Source organism: Alligator sinensis, unplaced genomic scaffold, assembly GCF_000455745.1.
Source record: "Alligator sinensis unplaced genomic scaffold, ASM45574v1 scaffold1530_1, whole genome shotgun sequence".
Taxonomy (NCBI): Eukaryota; Metazoa; Chordata; order Crocodylia; family Alligatoridae; genus Alligator; species Alligator sinensis.
In genome coordinates, this window is record NW_005843280.1 from 65368 (window position 1) to 80195 (window position 14828).

The 14828-nt window shown below is 53.1% G+C and overlaps 1 protein-coding gene across 1 annotated transcript in view; it reads right to left on the reverse strand.

Moving 5' to 3' along the window:
* LOC102374620 (myosin-IIIb-like) overlaps nt 1–14827 on the reverse strand; it is a gene marked incomplete at its 5' end in the record, with an annotated part of 43598 nt that extends 28771 nt beyond the window's left edge. Inside the window, 8 exons of the mRNA XM_025194707.1 lie at nt 3941–4069; nt 4442–4544; nt 6390–6546; nt 6941–7043; nt 10983–11085; nt 13977–14107; nt 14575–14640; nt 14768–14827. Coding sequence (XP_025050492.1) covers nt 3941–4069; nt 4442–4544; nt 6390–6546; nt 6941–7043; nt 10983–11085; nt 13977–14107; nt 14575–14640; nt 14768–14827 — 852 coding nt within the window. The remainder of the gene's footprint in view (nt 1–3940; nt 4070–4441; nt 4545–6389; nt 6547–6940; nt 7044–10982; nt 11086–13976; nt 14108–14574; nt 14641–14767) is intronic.
* Between the last annotated feature and the right edge of the window lies 1 nt (nt 14828).

The window sequence follows — 14828 nt, forward strand, 5'->3', positions numbered from 1 at the left end:
GACAAGTGGGCAGAAAACAACAGAATGCGGTTCAACAAGGAGAAATGCAAAGTGCTGCACCTAGGGAGGAAAAATGTCCAGCACACCTACAGCCTAGGGAATGACCTGCTGGGTGGCATGGAAGTGGAAAGGGATCTTGGAGTCCTAGTGGACTCCAAGATGAACACGAGTCGGCAGTGTGACGAAGCCATCAGAAAAGCCAATGGCACTTTATCGTGCATCAGCAGATGCATGACGAACAGATCCAAGGAGGTGATACTTCCCCTCTATCGGGCGCTGGTCAGACCGCAGTTGGAGTACTGCGTGCAATTCTGGGCGCCGCACTTCAAGAGGGATGCAGATCTGGAGAGGGTCCAGAGAAGGGCCACTCGTATGGTTAAGGGCTTGCAGACCAAGCCCTATGGAGAGGGTTCAGAGAAGGGCCACTCGTATGGTTAAGGGCCTGCAGACCAAGCCCTACGAGGAGAGACTAGAGAAACTGGACCTCTTCAGCCTCCGCAAGAGAAGGTTGAGAGGCGACCTTGTGGCTGCCTATAAGTTCATCACGGGGGCACAGCAGGGAATTGATGAGTATTTATTCACCAAGGCGCCCCGGGGGTTACAAGAAATAATGGCCACAAGCTAGCAGAGAGCAGATTTAGACTGGACATTAGGAAGAACTTCTTCACAGTTCGAGTGGCCAAGGTCTGGAACAGGTTCCCAAGGGAGGTGGTGCTCTCCCCTACCCTGGGGGTCTTCAAGAGGAGGTTAGATAGGCATCTAGCTGGGGTCATCTAGACCCAGCCCTCTTTCCTGCCTATGCAGGGGGTCGGACTCGATGATCTATTGAGGTCCCTTCCCACCCTAACATCTATGAATCTAAGAGCCAGAGTGCATGGCAAACTGGGGAGAGGAGCTGAACCCACCAGCACATGCTTTCAGGAACTCCCTTCCATGGGTGCCTGGATGGAGAGGCTTTTGAAAGAGAAGAGGCTGGTTGCTGAATGGGGCAGGGGTGGATGTTCCAGGCATGGAAAAGGACACAGAGATGGGAATGGGCGTAGAACTAGGCCAGTGACAAGACTCAGAAGAAGTTTGGGGGGATGCTGAGCGAGGGGTAGGGGGGTATCCCACCAGCCATATCCCTGGGATCAGCTCACAATCTGATACAACTGAGGATTCTTGTTCCATGCTTTAGAGCAGTGGTTTTCCACAGACTCCTGGGGACCACAGATTATATCTAAAGCACCCACGACAGATGACTATGATCAATCAAAAGTATGTGTCTGCACCTCCATTAGAAATTTTTTACGGGGTCCACAAATGAAAGAAGATTGAAAACCAGTGCTCTAGAGAATGATGTGAAATCTCTGTTAGTGAAACATGCAGGCCAGCAGATAGCATATACTGAGGAGTATAGATTCATAGATGTTAGGGTCGGAGGGGACCTCAATAGATCATCGAGTCCGACCCCCTGCATAGGCAGGAAAAAGTGCTGGGTCTAGATGACCCCAGCCAGATGCTTTGGGTCTAGATGACCCCAGCTAAATGCCTATCTAACCTCCTCTTGAAGACCCCCAGGGTAGGGGAGAGCACCACCTCCCTTGGGAGCCCCTTCCAGACCTTGGCCACTCGAACTGTGAAGAAGTTCCTCCTAATGTCCAGTCTAAATCTGCTCTCTGCTAGCTTATGGCCATTATTTCTTATGTCCAGTCTAAATCGGCCTTCCAGAAGTTTGTGGCTGTTAGACTTTGTTATCCCTTGGGGAGCCCTGGTAAACAATTGTTCTCCCAGATCTTGGTGTACTCCCTTGGTGCATCCCGCTTATAAGCACCTACTCTGGACTCAGTCAAAAGTCATTTGGATGCATATAGTTTCCTAGTTGGTCGGGTCGGAAGGGACCTGAGCAGATCATCAAGTCCAAAAAGTACTGGGGTCAAACGACCCCAGCGAGGTGTTCGTCTAACCTCCTCTTAAAGACCCCCAGGGTAGGAGCCAGCACCGCTTTGCTTGGAAGCTGGTTCCAGATCCTAGCCGCCCTGACAGTGAAATAGCACCTCCTATCTTGCTGGGATCATTTCATAGTTGGTAGGGTCGGAAGGGACCTGAGCAGATCATCAAGTCCGACCCCTGCCATGGGCAGGAAATAATGCTGGGGTCAAACGTCCCCAGCAAGGTGATTGTCTAGCCTCCTTTTGAAGACCCCCAGGGTAGGAGCCAGCACCACTTCCCTTGGAAGTTGGTTCCAGATCGTAGCCACCCTGACAGTGAAGCAGCGCCTCCTGATGTGTAGCCTGAACCTACTCTCAGTCAGCTTATTTGACCCCAGCAGACTTCCTGCCTATGACAGGGGGGCTGGACTCGATGATCTTGTGAGGTCCTTTCCAGGCCCTAACGTCTATGAAATCTGTGAAACAAGGTGGGAGACCAGTTTCATACATTGTAAAGACTGGAAGGAACCTCACAAGATCATTGAGTCCAGCCCCCCTGCACTAGGCAGGAAAGACAACTGGGGTCAGGTGCCCCCAGCAAGGTGACCGTCCAGTCTCCTCTTGAAAATTTCCAGGATAGGTGACTTTACCACCTCTGGAGGGAGCCTATTCCACAGTCTGGACACCTGAACTGTGAAGAAGTTTTTCCTGGTGTTAAGCCTAAAACAGTCTTCCAGGAGTTTGTGGCCATCACTCCTGGTTTTCCCCAAGGGTACCCTGGGTGAACAGTTGTTTGCCGAGCCCCTGACATATTTCCCTGATGTAGCAGTAAGCTCCTACCAAGACCCCCTCTCAGCTTTCTCTTTTTTAGGCTGAAGAGTCCCAGGTCTCTCAGCCTTTCCTTGTATGGCTTGCCGTGCAAGTCTCTGATCATACTAGTGGCTCTTCTCTGGACTCTCTCAAGCTTTACCACATCCTTGTTGAAGTGTGGTGCCCAGAACTGGACGCAGTACTCTAGCTATGGTCTCACCAATGCTAAGTAAAGCAGAAAAATTACTTCCTTGGTTTTGCTGGAGATGCTTCAATTGATACATGTCAAAGTATTATTTGCCCTGCTGGCTACAGAGTCGTACTGACAACTCATATTCGTACTGTGGTCTATTATTACTACTAGGTCCCTTTCAATTGTGGTGCTGGTCAGTTTGGCACTGCCAAGTCTGTAGGGCTGCAGGGGATTGTTCATCCCCAGATGGAGCACTTTACATTTCTCAATGTTGAACTTCATCTGGTTCCAGTCTACCCAACTTGCCAGCCTGTCTAGATCCACCTGTATCTGCAGCCTATCTTCAAGTGCGACCAAGCTCCACCATAACTTGGTGTCATCCATGAACTTGGCTAGTGATTTCTTCATCCCCACGTCCAAATCATTGCTAAAGATGTTGAAAAGAACTGGACCAAGCACTGACTCTTGAGGGACAACACTGGCCACTTCTCGCCAAGACAAAACAGATCCATTCATTAGGACTCTCTGGGTCCTAACCCACAGCCAGCTTCCTACCCACCTAACTGTCGTACAGTTAAGCCCGCAATCCTCCCATTTTCTTGCGAGTTTGAAAAGCAGCAACTCACACAAGCGCTTGGGGTTGTTGTAGGTCATGGACAACCTGTGTTTAGTGCAAGACTGTGGTGCAGTGGGTAACGCAACCCTGGGACATGTGAAACAGTGATTATCAAGAGCACGAGGGAAGTGCCCCTGTCTATGCACAGGGCTGTCAAGGCCCAGCAGTCACAGAGCTGAATCTGGACACTCCTGGAAGATGTCCTCACCCCTTAAGAGCATCTGTGAATGGACAAGAGTCCTCCCCGATCCAGACAGCTCCCAGAGGAGAGAAGGACCCACAGGGAACCTCACCTGCTCCTCACATGCAGACCCGAACAGCATCTCCTGGCACAAGCATCCCCAAAACTTATCCTGCCACCTGCCCCCTGGCCAGCCTGGAAACACCCCCTCACCGCACTCTCAGACTCACCGCTGCAGCCTTCAGCCAGCCCCGGGAGACTTCGCCCACTTGCACGGCCCCATTGCTCTCCTGGGGCTGGAAGGACACATTGCCCAGAGACAGGACCCCAGCCAGGATTGCCTGCATGTCCACCTGCTCCTGGAGTACAGAGGGGAGGTGGCTCAGGATAGCAGGCATGTGTGCCCAAGCATACACATGCACACACACACACACACACGCGCGCGTATGTGCGCACGTGTACATACACATGCACACACGGCATGCAGCAGTCACCTCCCAGGCTAACTGCAGCCTCCCAGTGGTGGGGGGTAACGGGACACTGCAGGGGAGGCTCTGCATGGTATCTGCCAACCTCTGGCTGCCTGGGAACAGCAGGAGCAGGTCAGAGAAAAGCAGAACTTGGCTGAAGTGAGTCTGGGGACAAGTGAGTCTGGGGAAGGAGAAAGGAATAAGGCTGAGCAGGAGGGAGGAAGGGAGAAGGGGAATCTTGATGGGTCCCACTGTGCTCACCTGCTCCTGGAAGCCCACCATGTCCAGGGCATTGCACACCTCCCGGTACTTGTGCTTCCAGCATTCAATCATGGCCTGTGTCCCAGAATGGCCACCAATGTACCTGGGGAGACGCACTGCTTTTGCATGTATCCAGGTACACAAGTTACTACAAGTTACAGGCCCTACACACCCATCTGAGACTACTAACCGCTAGAGCTGCACCCACACAGACAGCCAGTCCCTGTCATCCCCCTGTGCATCTAGGAAGACTAGGACAGGGCAGGGGATGGGGAGCAGAGGCAGTAATTTCCCTGGGTCACACAGCAGGTCCATGGCAGAGCCAGAAACAGCCAAGATCCCCCATGACCAAAACCAACAAACTGCCCTAGTGCAATAATCACAAGACATGCTGCAATTATGCAGCAGGCAATGGGATGTTCTATTATATCCTATACAAGCAGGAAAATCTTCCAGGAGTCCACGGTTTGAAAGAAACAGACAACAAAGGCTAATGTAGGAGAAAAAGGTGAGTGAAACTCACTGGAATGGGCAAAACAAGTAAGAAGGAATTTTATGCATTGGAAATCACAAGTCGTGTGTGTTTGGAGGTTTTACAATCATAGAACATGAGGGTTGGAAGGGAACTCAGGAGTCATCTAGTCCAACCCCTGCACAAAGCAGGACTTGCAGGGTTAGCCTTCTCTGCAACAAGGGCACACTGTTGGCTCATATTTGGCTTATTGTCCACTGTCATTCTCAGGTCCTTTTTTGTAGAGCTGTTGCTTAGATCTTAGTTTTGGGCCAGATCTGATCTGTTTCTGGAACTCAGAGGAAAGTCAAGAAAGCTAAAGGCATCCTGGGCTGCACTGGTAGGAGCGTTGCCAGCAGATGGAAGGCAGTGATTCTTCCCCTCTATTTGGCACTGGTGAGGCCACATCTGGAGTCCTGTGTCCAGTTTTGGGCCCCCCACTATAGAAAGAATGTGGACAAGTTAGAGAGAGTCCAGCGGAAATGGTTGGGGGGCTGGGGCACATGATTCGCAAGAAGGGGCTGAGGGATCTAGGGTTATTTAGTGCGCAGAATACTGGGAGGGGACTGAATAGTAGCCTTCAACTATCCAAAGGGTGGCTCCAAAGAAGATAGAGCTGGACTGTTCTCAGTGGTGGCAGACAACAGAACAAAGAGTAATGGGCTCAAGCTGCACCAAGGGAAGTTTATGATGGATATTAGGAAAAACTCTCTCACTAGGAGGGTGGTGAAGCACTGGAACAGGTTACCCAGAGAGGTTGTGGACTCTCCATCCTTGGAGGTTTTGAAGACCTGGGTAGACAAAGCCCCAACTGGGATGATCTAGGTGGGGCTGGTTCTGCTTTGATCAAGGGGTTGGACTGGATGACTCCCGAGGTCCCTTCCAGCCCTCATCGTCTATGATTCTATGATGTAACGAGAAGCCTAGAAAGATGAAATGGAGCGAGACAAAGGGGTCCTTTGTTGGTGTGAACTGGACCTGCTGGAGTCAGTCAGCATGGCACACCTGGAACCTCCATCACTAGCCTTGCTGTAAGCATCTTGATCAAATGCTTGTTACTGTAGTTGCTGTGTGGTGCAGTCGCTGATAAGCAGGTAACACTGGCATCAGACACAGGGTTGGCATTCAGTTACAGTAGTTCAGAATGTCTGTGTAAAATGACTGCTTGTTGGCTATAGGCCATGGGACTGAATAAAGGAATTTTAGCCCAATTATTGACGTGGTAAATCAAATGCCAGTACCAATGGACCAAGCTATGCCTTGTCCCCAGATCCCAGACCAAGCAACCTACTCCCCCAGTCCTGTGCCTACCATGCATTGCTCAGCCCCCAGGACTGGGGCAAGTCCTCTCCCCCTCTCCTGCACAGAGCTGCAGGAGTTCATAGTTCTGCTCCTCGGCCCTGCCAAGAGGTCAGAGCTGGGCCTGCGGCCAGGTACCTGTACCGTGCAGGATCCAGCAGCCCATATATCTCCTTCTCTTCTGCAGAGAGCCCTGCAAACATGTAGTAGAAGATATGGAAATTCCTCTCCCCAGCATCCTGCTGCACGACGCGGGACTTCTCCAGCAAGTACTCGCTCAGCTTGGCACCCCTCACTGCCAGCAGGGGGGCAGGTATAAGCACAGATAGCCAGGGTGACCCTGCACCTGCTGTCCACCCACCTGATCCCCCAGACCTGACACTGCCCAAAGCCAACATCTGGGGTGTGACTCCCAGCTCCCCTGCTGTGGGCCCATCCACACTGTTCACCTCACCCGGGAAATTCCAGGTGCCAGTTGCTGGCTCTTCCTCTCCTTTTGCACCACCCTGCAGTCCCCGCCTCACCCCAGGAGCCCTGCTCTACAAGCCTGGGTCTGCTCCCATGCAGGCTGTGACTGATACTGTCCCTGCTCTGTCTCCACCCCCATAAGCTCCCACATTCTCCCTGCACTAAGCCTAGACCCCCAGGCCTTGTTCCACACCTGAAGCTCTGGATCTTTCCAGCCTTACCTGTGCTCTGCTGGAACCGCAGCTGTACATACTTCCCAAAGCGGCTGCTGTTGTCATTCATCACTGTTTGGGCATTGCCAAAGGCTTCCAGCAGCGGGTTCACCTGAACAGGGAATGCAGCAGTTTGTGGGGAAGCCAAAGTAGCAAGGATGCATCCCCCACCCATGCCAGGCCACAGCCCAGGAAAGATCATAGGCCCCGTGAAAAACAAAAGGAGCAGGATGAGACTTGACTTGGACAGATTCTGCTGGAGCACACCATGGGAAGAAGGGAACCCCGCACTGCCAGAGGTTACAAGAACAGAGAGGCTGCATCTCTGAGCAGGGAGAGGACAGCAGAAGAGGGGGCTGCAGGGACTGAGCCAATTGATCCTGAATAGAGTCTGCCAAGCTTGACTGCTACCAAAAATAGAGTTTAGGCATAGTAAGGTGCCAATCTGAGGAAGATCCGCTGCTCGAGGCACAGCCGCTCCCTGTTCCTCCAACCCCAGCAGTGACTCATGTCAGGATCCAGCACTTCAATTGCAGAGATCTGTAGATTCCACACTGGAAGGAATTGCCCAGTTCCTTCAGCCTGGTCTCCTGCACAGTGCCAGCCAGAGACCTGTTCTGGGAGCCCCAGCTCCTGAATGAGACAATGAGAGTCCACCACATCAGCACTCAAGTTGCAGCTAACATGGGTCTGACTTTCTCTTGCTTCAGCTTCTAGATTCCCAGGCTCAGTGTTCCTTCATCTGCCTGAGAAGCTGAGGAACGTTCTACCCCAACCTACTCCCTGAGACCAAGTCCGCCTTTACCCTCTCGGGGGCTACACCAACTGAGCCACTTCAGCCTCCTCATATGGCAAGATTCCCAGGCTCCACTGTGTCTCAGCACCTCCTTCCCAGACCCTTCAAAGCAGCCTGCCTTCTCTTTTTTAGCATTGACCCTAGGCTGCAACACCCAGCAACAGCCTCATTAGTACCTCAGACAGATCATGTTTGCCCGTTCGTAGTCAACGCTCCCCTGTGACCATGTCCAAGGATCACATCTGCACCTGCTCTACCTACTGCAACAAACAGCTGATCATCTTCTGGGACACTCAGCCTATCTCCCAGGACCCAGCCACCAGCTCAGAAGCATGACCTATGATTGCCGTGCCTGGACCCTTGACCCTGCATTTGGCTGTGTGAAGACACACATTGGTCCAGCATCTCTCCCAACTGTAGTCAGCGCAACAAAAGACATCACAAAAAACCTTTTCCAATCAAACATTTCCTGGACCATCATGGATGCAAGAACCCTCCAAACCTACTAAGACTTCAAGACATTTGATTTGGTACCACATGACAATGTGATTCATAACCCAGAACAGTAATAAAATCACCATTGATTTAAAAGTGGCTGTGTAATAGGGAACCACCCACAGACCCTGTTCCAAAGGGAAAAAAAAAGAGATAACTTCTTACCAAGATCCAGAGCCAGCCCCCTGGCTCCTGCTGAGCAGCAACAGAGAGGGGAGTGGGAGGAATTCCATGGCACATGCTGAGGCGAGTGTGAGGAGCTGGCACTGACTGACTGAGGAATGGGAAGACAGGGTAGAAAATTTGCCGGGACACAGTTTCCCTGGAAAGCGGATAGGAGCAGGCAGTTCAAGGCTGCTGCGCAGCCTGTGGCAATGCACGGGGCAAGATTGAGGGCTTGAAGGCCCAGGTGGTGGCAGGACACCCAGGAGCCAGCAGGAGAATTGGTGGGTGAGTCTCATCAGCAGCTTACCAACTGCAGCTGGAACTGGAGCTGTGGTTAAGCAAGACAACGAAGGGAATCTGATTTGTGACCCTACTAGGAGGGAAAATAGATTAAGCCAGGATCTGATTACTGGCTACGGAATCAGGATCCAGTGAAGAGAGAGACCTGGGAGTGCCAGGCTGGGAATAACTTAGACCAGAGGGCAGAATAAAGAGGTGTTAGTGGATTGACAGTGGACTTACTTCCTGGAGAAGCCTGAGTGAGCCTCAGCTGAGTAACCCCAACTCCTCCAAAGAGAATGAGAGATGGGCAAGGACTAAGAGCAATTGAGATTTCTTCCAGGAAGAAACTGACGCACACAGACTGAGTAGAGATGAATCCACTCTTACAGGGGAAGTACCCAGGTGAAGGTGAACTGAGTGTGCAGAACGAGTCAAGCAAGTTGCTCAAAGAATATGACATCCTGACAAAGGGGATCAACATTGACCTAACCAGGTGCGATGAGGACAGGGTATAAGGGTGGCGGAGCCCTGTGGACGAGGCCATGATGCAAGTAAATTCCAGTACAGAAAAACATGAGTGCTGACCCTCCCTGTTCTTGTTATTTCTTTAACATTGTCGGAGAAATTATTCGCTTAAGCTCCCAACCTGGAAAGGGAACACCTGCGAATACTCCTGACCCCAACGGGGCTCGTTTCCCAGCTGAGACTCAAATAAGCAGGAGACGAGGGTGTGGTCTTTCCAGTTTATTCGGCCGAAGGTCCCCTGACCTTAGAAAGGCAGAGGGGCCCCGGTTGCACTCTCACACACGTATTTATATTCTCTGGTTACATGAGCTTTTCGCATGCGCAAAGCTTTAGCGGAAAATCACTAGTACTGTGTAACTCTTCTTTCACCTGCAGCGTAAGCTCCAATCAAAATAAAGTTTTAAAAAGTTTTACCAAATAAGGCACAGGTCTGCCGTTAAGCTCGTCTATCATGCTTAGTTACTATGGGGGAAGTTGTGGGCCCCTGAAGGTACAGGCTGTGCTTCCCGTATTGCCAAAGGAAACCCCTTTCTCTGCGCACAATTTCTAACAACATCAAGGCACAGCAGGTGAGGCAAGAGGAGAGCCATGACAAAGGCTGGAAGGGACAAAGATGGAGGACCAGGTCAAAGACTGGAAGAGAGACAGCAAATGGACCCATCCAAAGGCTTCTTAACAGCTCTTAAAATGTACCTGAACAAGGAATCCTCCCTGAGCAGGTGTTTCCCACAGAGCCCCACAAAGACCCTATCCCACTTAACTCTCTTGGTATCGATGAGCTGGCAGAAAACATGCAGTCATCCCTAATAAAGTTTGCAGATAAGAAAGATTAAGGGTGTGGGGTATGGTAATAAGGAAGCTGACAGATGCCCAATCTGTAATGGTCTGAATCACTTGGCAAGCTGAGCGAGCGAGCCTTGTTTCCATCTAGCCCAAAGGTAAAGTTACACAGGAAGGAACAAAGAGTATGGGCCAGGCTTAGATGTGGCTGTGGCCTGGGAAGCAATAACTCTGAGGGGGGACATGAAAGTGAGTCAGGGTCTGCAGTAAATACCAGCTGCATTAACTGCCAGGGCAAAGCCAGTGTGCGGGGCTAATGTGACTCTGGGATGCCTGGCACAAGAGAAACTCAAGTAGGAGTAGGGGGGCTATTCCTGTATTTGATAACAGTGACACAACTACTGGAATCCTGTGTACAGTCCTAGCACCCCCAGAGTAAGGAGCATGGCAATAAAGTGGAAAACATTCAGAAAAGAGCCATGAGACTGACAAAAGGACTGGAAGAGGTCTCATAGCGAGAGACTGCAGGAGTACACTCTGTTCAGTTCAAGGAAGGTGAAGGAGTAACTTGATCAAAGTCCAGCTTTCCATTGGACAAGAAACAAGGCTTAGATGTTTGACAAGGAGAGTAATGGAGTAATTGGCTACTAAAGCCACTTATCCCCTACCCCCTGCTCAGCTGTGGTTGATTTCCCATCTCTGGGGACTTTTAGCAACAGCAAAACTGGCCACTTCTCTAAAACCTGGGCTCTGCTTCAACAGGAATAAATCCAGGGCCCTATGGCCACTATCATGTGCCCCTTCTGGCCTCATACAATCCAGGAGTCCTCCTGCTTCTTCCCAAACACAGACCAGAGATGTTTACCGATCCCTCCAACCTCTTCTGCCTCGTGATAGCGGCCAGGGCCTCAGCCATATCTGTGCTATTGTTCAGATGCCAACAACCCCATCTGCCCCACCCCCCTGGGTCCCTGCCCCTGCACCCAGCCTCGCCATGAAACAACGCACCTGCAGAATCTGCTGCTCCAGCTGTGAGTGGCCCCTGCACAAGTTCATGAGGTGCTGCAGTAGGAGCTTTGTGCTCTCTGTCTTCCCTGCACCGCTCTCTCCACTGCTCAGAGAGAGAAGAAAGAGTTTCACTGGCGCCAGGACATGGCTGCTCTGTCCCTCATGCTTAGTGCACCTGCCTCTCCCTCCCCGGCACCCCATGATGGTCTCTGTCTACAGCACAGCTCCAGGGTCCTTTTGGCACTGCCCACACTGGCACCCACCTGCTCCATGCACTGGCTGACAGGTCCTGCAGGTACCGAGCCCCATGTGCCCCACTCCCAGAAAGGCAGCGTAACACCCTCTCACTGAGGAATTCTTCCTAGCCCTGAGAGGGAAGGGCATGACCCGTCTCCAGGGTAACACCCCATAGTGGGGTGGAGGGAGGGGTAATGTCTAGAGTCCCCAGCTCCTAGCCAGGAGCAAGTGATCCTTCCAGAAGCACCCCATCACACTGAGCATACTTTGTGTGCTGGTGTTGCTACCTGTCCCCTCCTTCACAAGCAGATCTTGCCCCACATCCGCTGCAGGGATGTGTTCTGGTGAAAGTAGGGGGGTTCCAAGGTGCTGGCCCCATCTGGAGGAGCACAGTACCAGTTTGAGGGCACTGTTAAACCCCTCTGCCCTGCAAAGCACCCTGGTGCAGATGCAGCTACACCAGTAAATCTGTGCTCTTTACCAATGCCAGAGCCCACCAAGAAAAGCGCTGTTTAACCATTAGAGTCTGCTCCAGGGGCTTCCCACATCACAGCAGGGCTGATCAGGTCACCCCACGTCACAGTCCAGTGCCAGCGGTGCTGAAGAAGCCTGCAGCATCAGTATGGGAGGGAGGCTCTGCTGGTGCAGAGCAGGAAATGCCACACACATACCAAAGGGCAGGTGTCTGTTTACACACCTGGCCACAGCACACTGGAAGCTGGGGGGAAGAGGGCAGCAGCTTTCAGTGGCTGCACAGAAACAAGGAGTGATATGCAGTCAATGAGGACCCTGGGGCTCGTGACTCCACCCACCCCCTAACAGGACACAGGGCAGCAACAGTGGGGAAAGGGAGAGCACATTACAGCTCAACACCCAACCGCAGCTACACCCCCAGAGCCAGAACAAGAGACTGATCCAGGAGCTCCAGCCATAGGTCAGGGCCCTTCACACTGGGGCTGACCACTGGTAATGCCTCTTGTCTTCACCAGACCTCCGGGGCGCATGCCAGTGGGTGTTGTGGCTGAGGAAAAGCTTCCTTGAAAACATGGGGGAAAGCCCCATGCTAAAACAGGGCAGATTCGGGCCAGCACCCCTATGAGAGTCTACTATAGCCTCCCAGGGGTGGATCTTGGCTACACACCTGTGTTATGGAGATGGAGGATTTCTCCCTACGTGGCTTGTTGGCCTTTTGGATAAGGGCAAGCAACACTCAGGGGACATTCAAGCCCCAAGACCTCTGGCCTTGGGCCTGTACATAGGATGCTTGTCATGGGTTTGGGAGTATCTGAAGCCACAGGCTGAACAGTCTGGGAGGTAAGATACTTGCTGGTGGTAACACCACCTGGACTGGAATGACTGAGCTCTGCTCAGTGGATGGAATTTGGAACTTATTTGACTAATTTGGCCCGAGGCACAAAATTTAAAAAAATGCTAAAAAGAGACTCGGGCCAGGATGTCAGGCCCAAAAACACCTCAGCAGACCCTGGAGCATGGGGTGCCATCATCACATTAGCATAAGAGGGAGCTGCTTTGGAGGGTGCACTGCAGACTCTCCTGGGCTCCTGTAGCCAGTCCTGCCAGTTCACAGCAGCAAGACTGTGCCCAAGAGGAGGGGTGCCATTTCCTAGCCAGCAAGAGATGGGATCTCTCATCTCTGTGACAACCTATGTGCCCAGGGCAGCACAGTCCAGGACAGCTCCAAAATACAAACTGTTCTGAGGAGCTGTTGTATGAGGAGGGAGACATCCCATCCTCCCTGAACTTTGCTCGTGCTGAACGAGGGCTGTCAGTCACTCCCTGCCCTGCCCATCAATAACATGACTACAAGCTTCTGGCTGGGCAGCAGGGGCAGGCTCAGAGCTCACTGCTGCAGCACCTGCCATTCTCTCCCTCAGGGCTCCCCACAGGCTAATCGCTGTTGACCGACTCCTCCGGGCACTTGCCAGCGGTGTTTGCTTCCCTTCCCTCAGCCCTAAACCAACTCCACAGTCATCGCCCACGCCCAGAAGTCTGACAGCACCAAATCTGGCATCTTGGTTGCTGCCTCACCAGTCCTTATCCAGGGTATTTTCCAAACCTTTCCAAAGCCTCAGGAAAGCCAGGGAAAGCACAGGAGGTATCAGCTAGGAGGCTAGAAGAGGGGACAGGGAGCCACCACTCTTCGTCCTACCCCCTTCCAGATTGTCTAGCATCATTCAGCGAGTTGCTCCGCTGCTCTAGACTAGGATACGCACATGCCAACGGACCAGACCTTAACAGGTGAATGCAAGATTGCCCGAGTCGATTAATACAGCAGCAGAGACAGGTTTAGGCCATTCCTCCAGGCAGCCACAGGAGCCCAAGCAACGCACAGCAGTGCTCCTTCAGGGCCTTCTCCTGCTGCTCTGTCTTTGCCCTTAGCAGCACCACGAGGAGCAGCAGTGTTCTTGTGGCCTCACCGTTTTTCTCCTGTGCCCAGCAGCAAACATGCTCATCTTACAAGCAACTGAGGTTTGTATAGCCCAGCACTGCAGTGTCCAGGGCTCCCCAACCGCTACATCCCTGCAGGACTCAGCACAGAGCCTTTTGGAGCACCAGTGTGTTTTACATGCCACAGCCTGCCCCAGGCCGGCCCATGGCTTCAACCTCCACATGGCTTCTACATTCAGCCCCCACTTATATGTGCCAGCTTCCCCTCGTCAGTCCCTAGCTCTGGGCCACAGGTCTGTCAAGACTGCTTGGACCCAGCTCAGGGGCCCTGCAGATATTCTCCCCTACCTGATGACAATGCACTGGTTCTGCGGCCCCATCCCCAGGCGCCCCAGCATGGCCTGGTAGGCTCGGTCAGCCACAGCAAAGATGTGGGGGGGCAGGCTGCCCTTGGCACGGCTGCGGTACTTCTCGGCAATCTGCAGACGGGGCAGGGCCCAATTAACAAGAAATGTCAGAACCATGAGGGAGGGAGGGAGCAGGCTGAGTCCTCTCCTTCCTGCCGCCCTCCTCCCAGCAGCAAGAAGATGTGTAGGAGGGTGGTTCTTGCTGACTACATTTTCCAGGCACAAAAAGCTCCAGACCAGGAGGTGCCTTGGAGCAACCTGCCCCCAGGCCCTGCCCAGGCCCCTAGGATAAGGAGCTAGAAGACTGGGCTGGCGGCTGAGGGCAGCTGCTGCTGGGAGGGGGTTCCGGTTCTCTTGCACTGACGGTTTCAGATACGAAGAACAGCTCGCAGAGCTGGGGGAAGCGCCCAGACCAGCTACGTGATGAGAAAGAGCCCGGACGTGGGACAGCTGGCCGCAGTCCCCGAGAGACTCTGCTGGGGGAAGGGCCGAGCCAGCCCGGGCCGACCCCGCGAGAGGCCCCTAGACCTGGCACTGACCGGCTTCTCGTAGAGCGGCAGGCGCTGGAAGGGGTTCACGGCCACCAGAATATCCCCGACGTAGGTCTGGGAGGAGGGAAAAGCGAGCGGGCGTCAGAGAGCGGCCCTGGGCCCGGCCCCAGGCCCAGGTGGGACCCGGCGCCCCAGGTAGAGGCGAAGCATCCGGCCGCGACCTCAGCCCGCCCGCGCTCACATAGATCCGCTGTTGTAGGAAGCGGTCGGTCAGGCTCTGCAGCAACCGCGCCTCGTCCAGC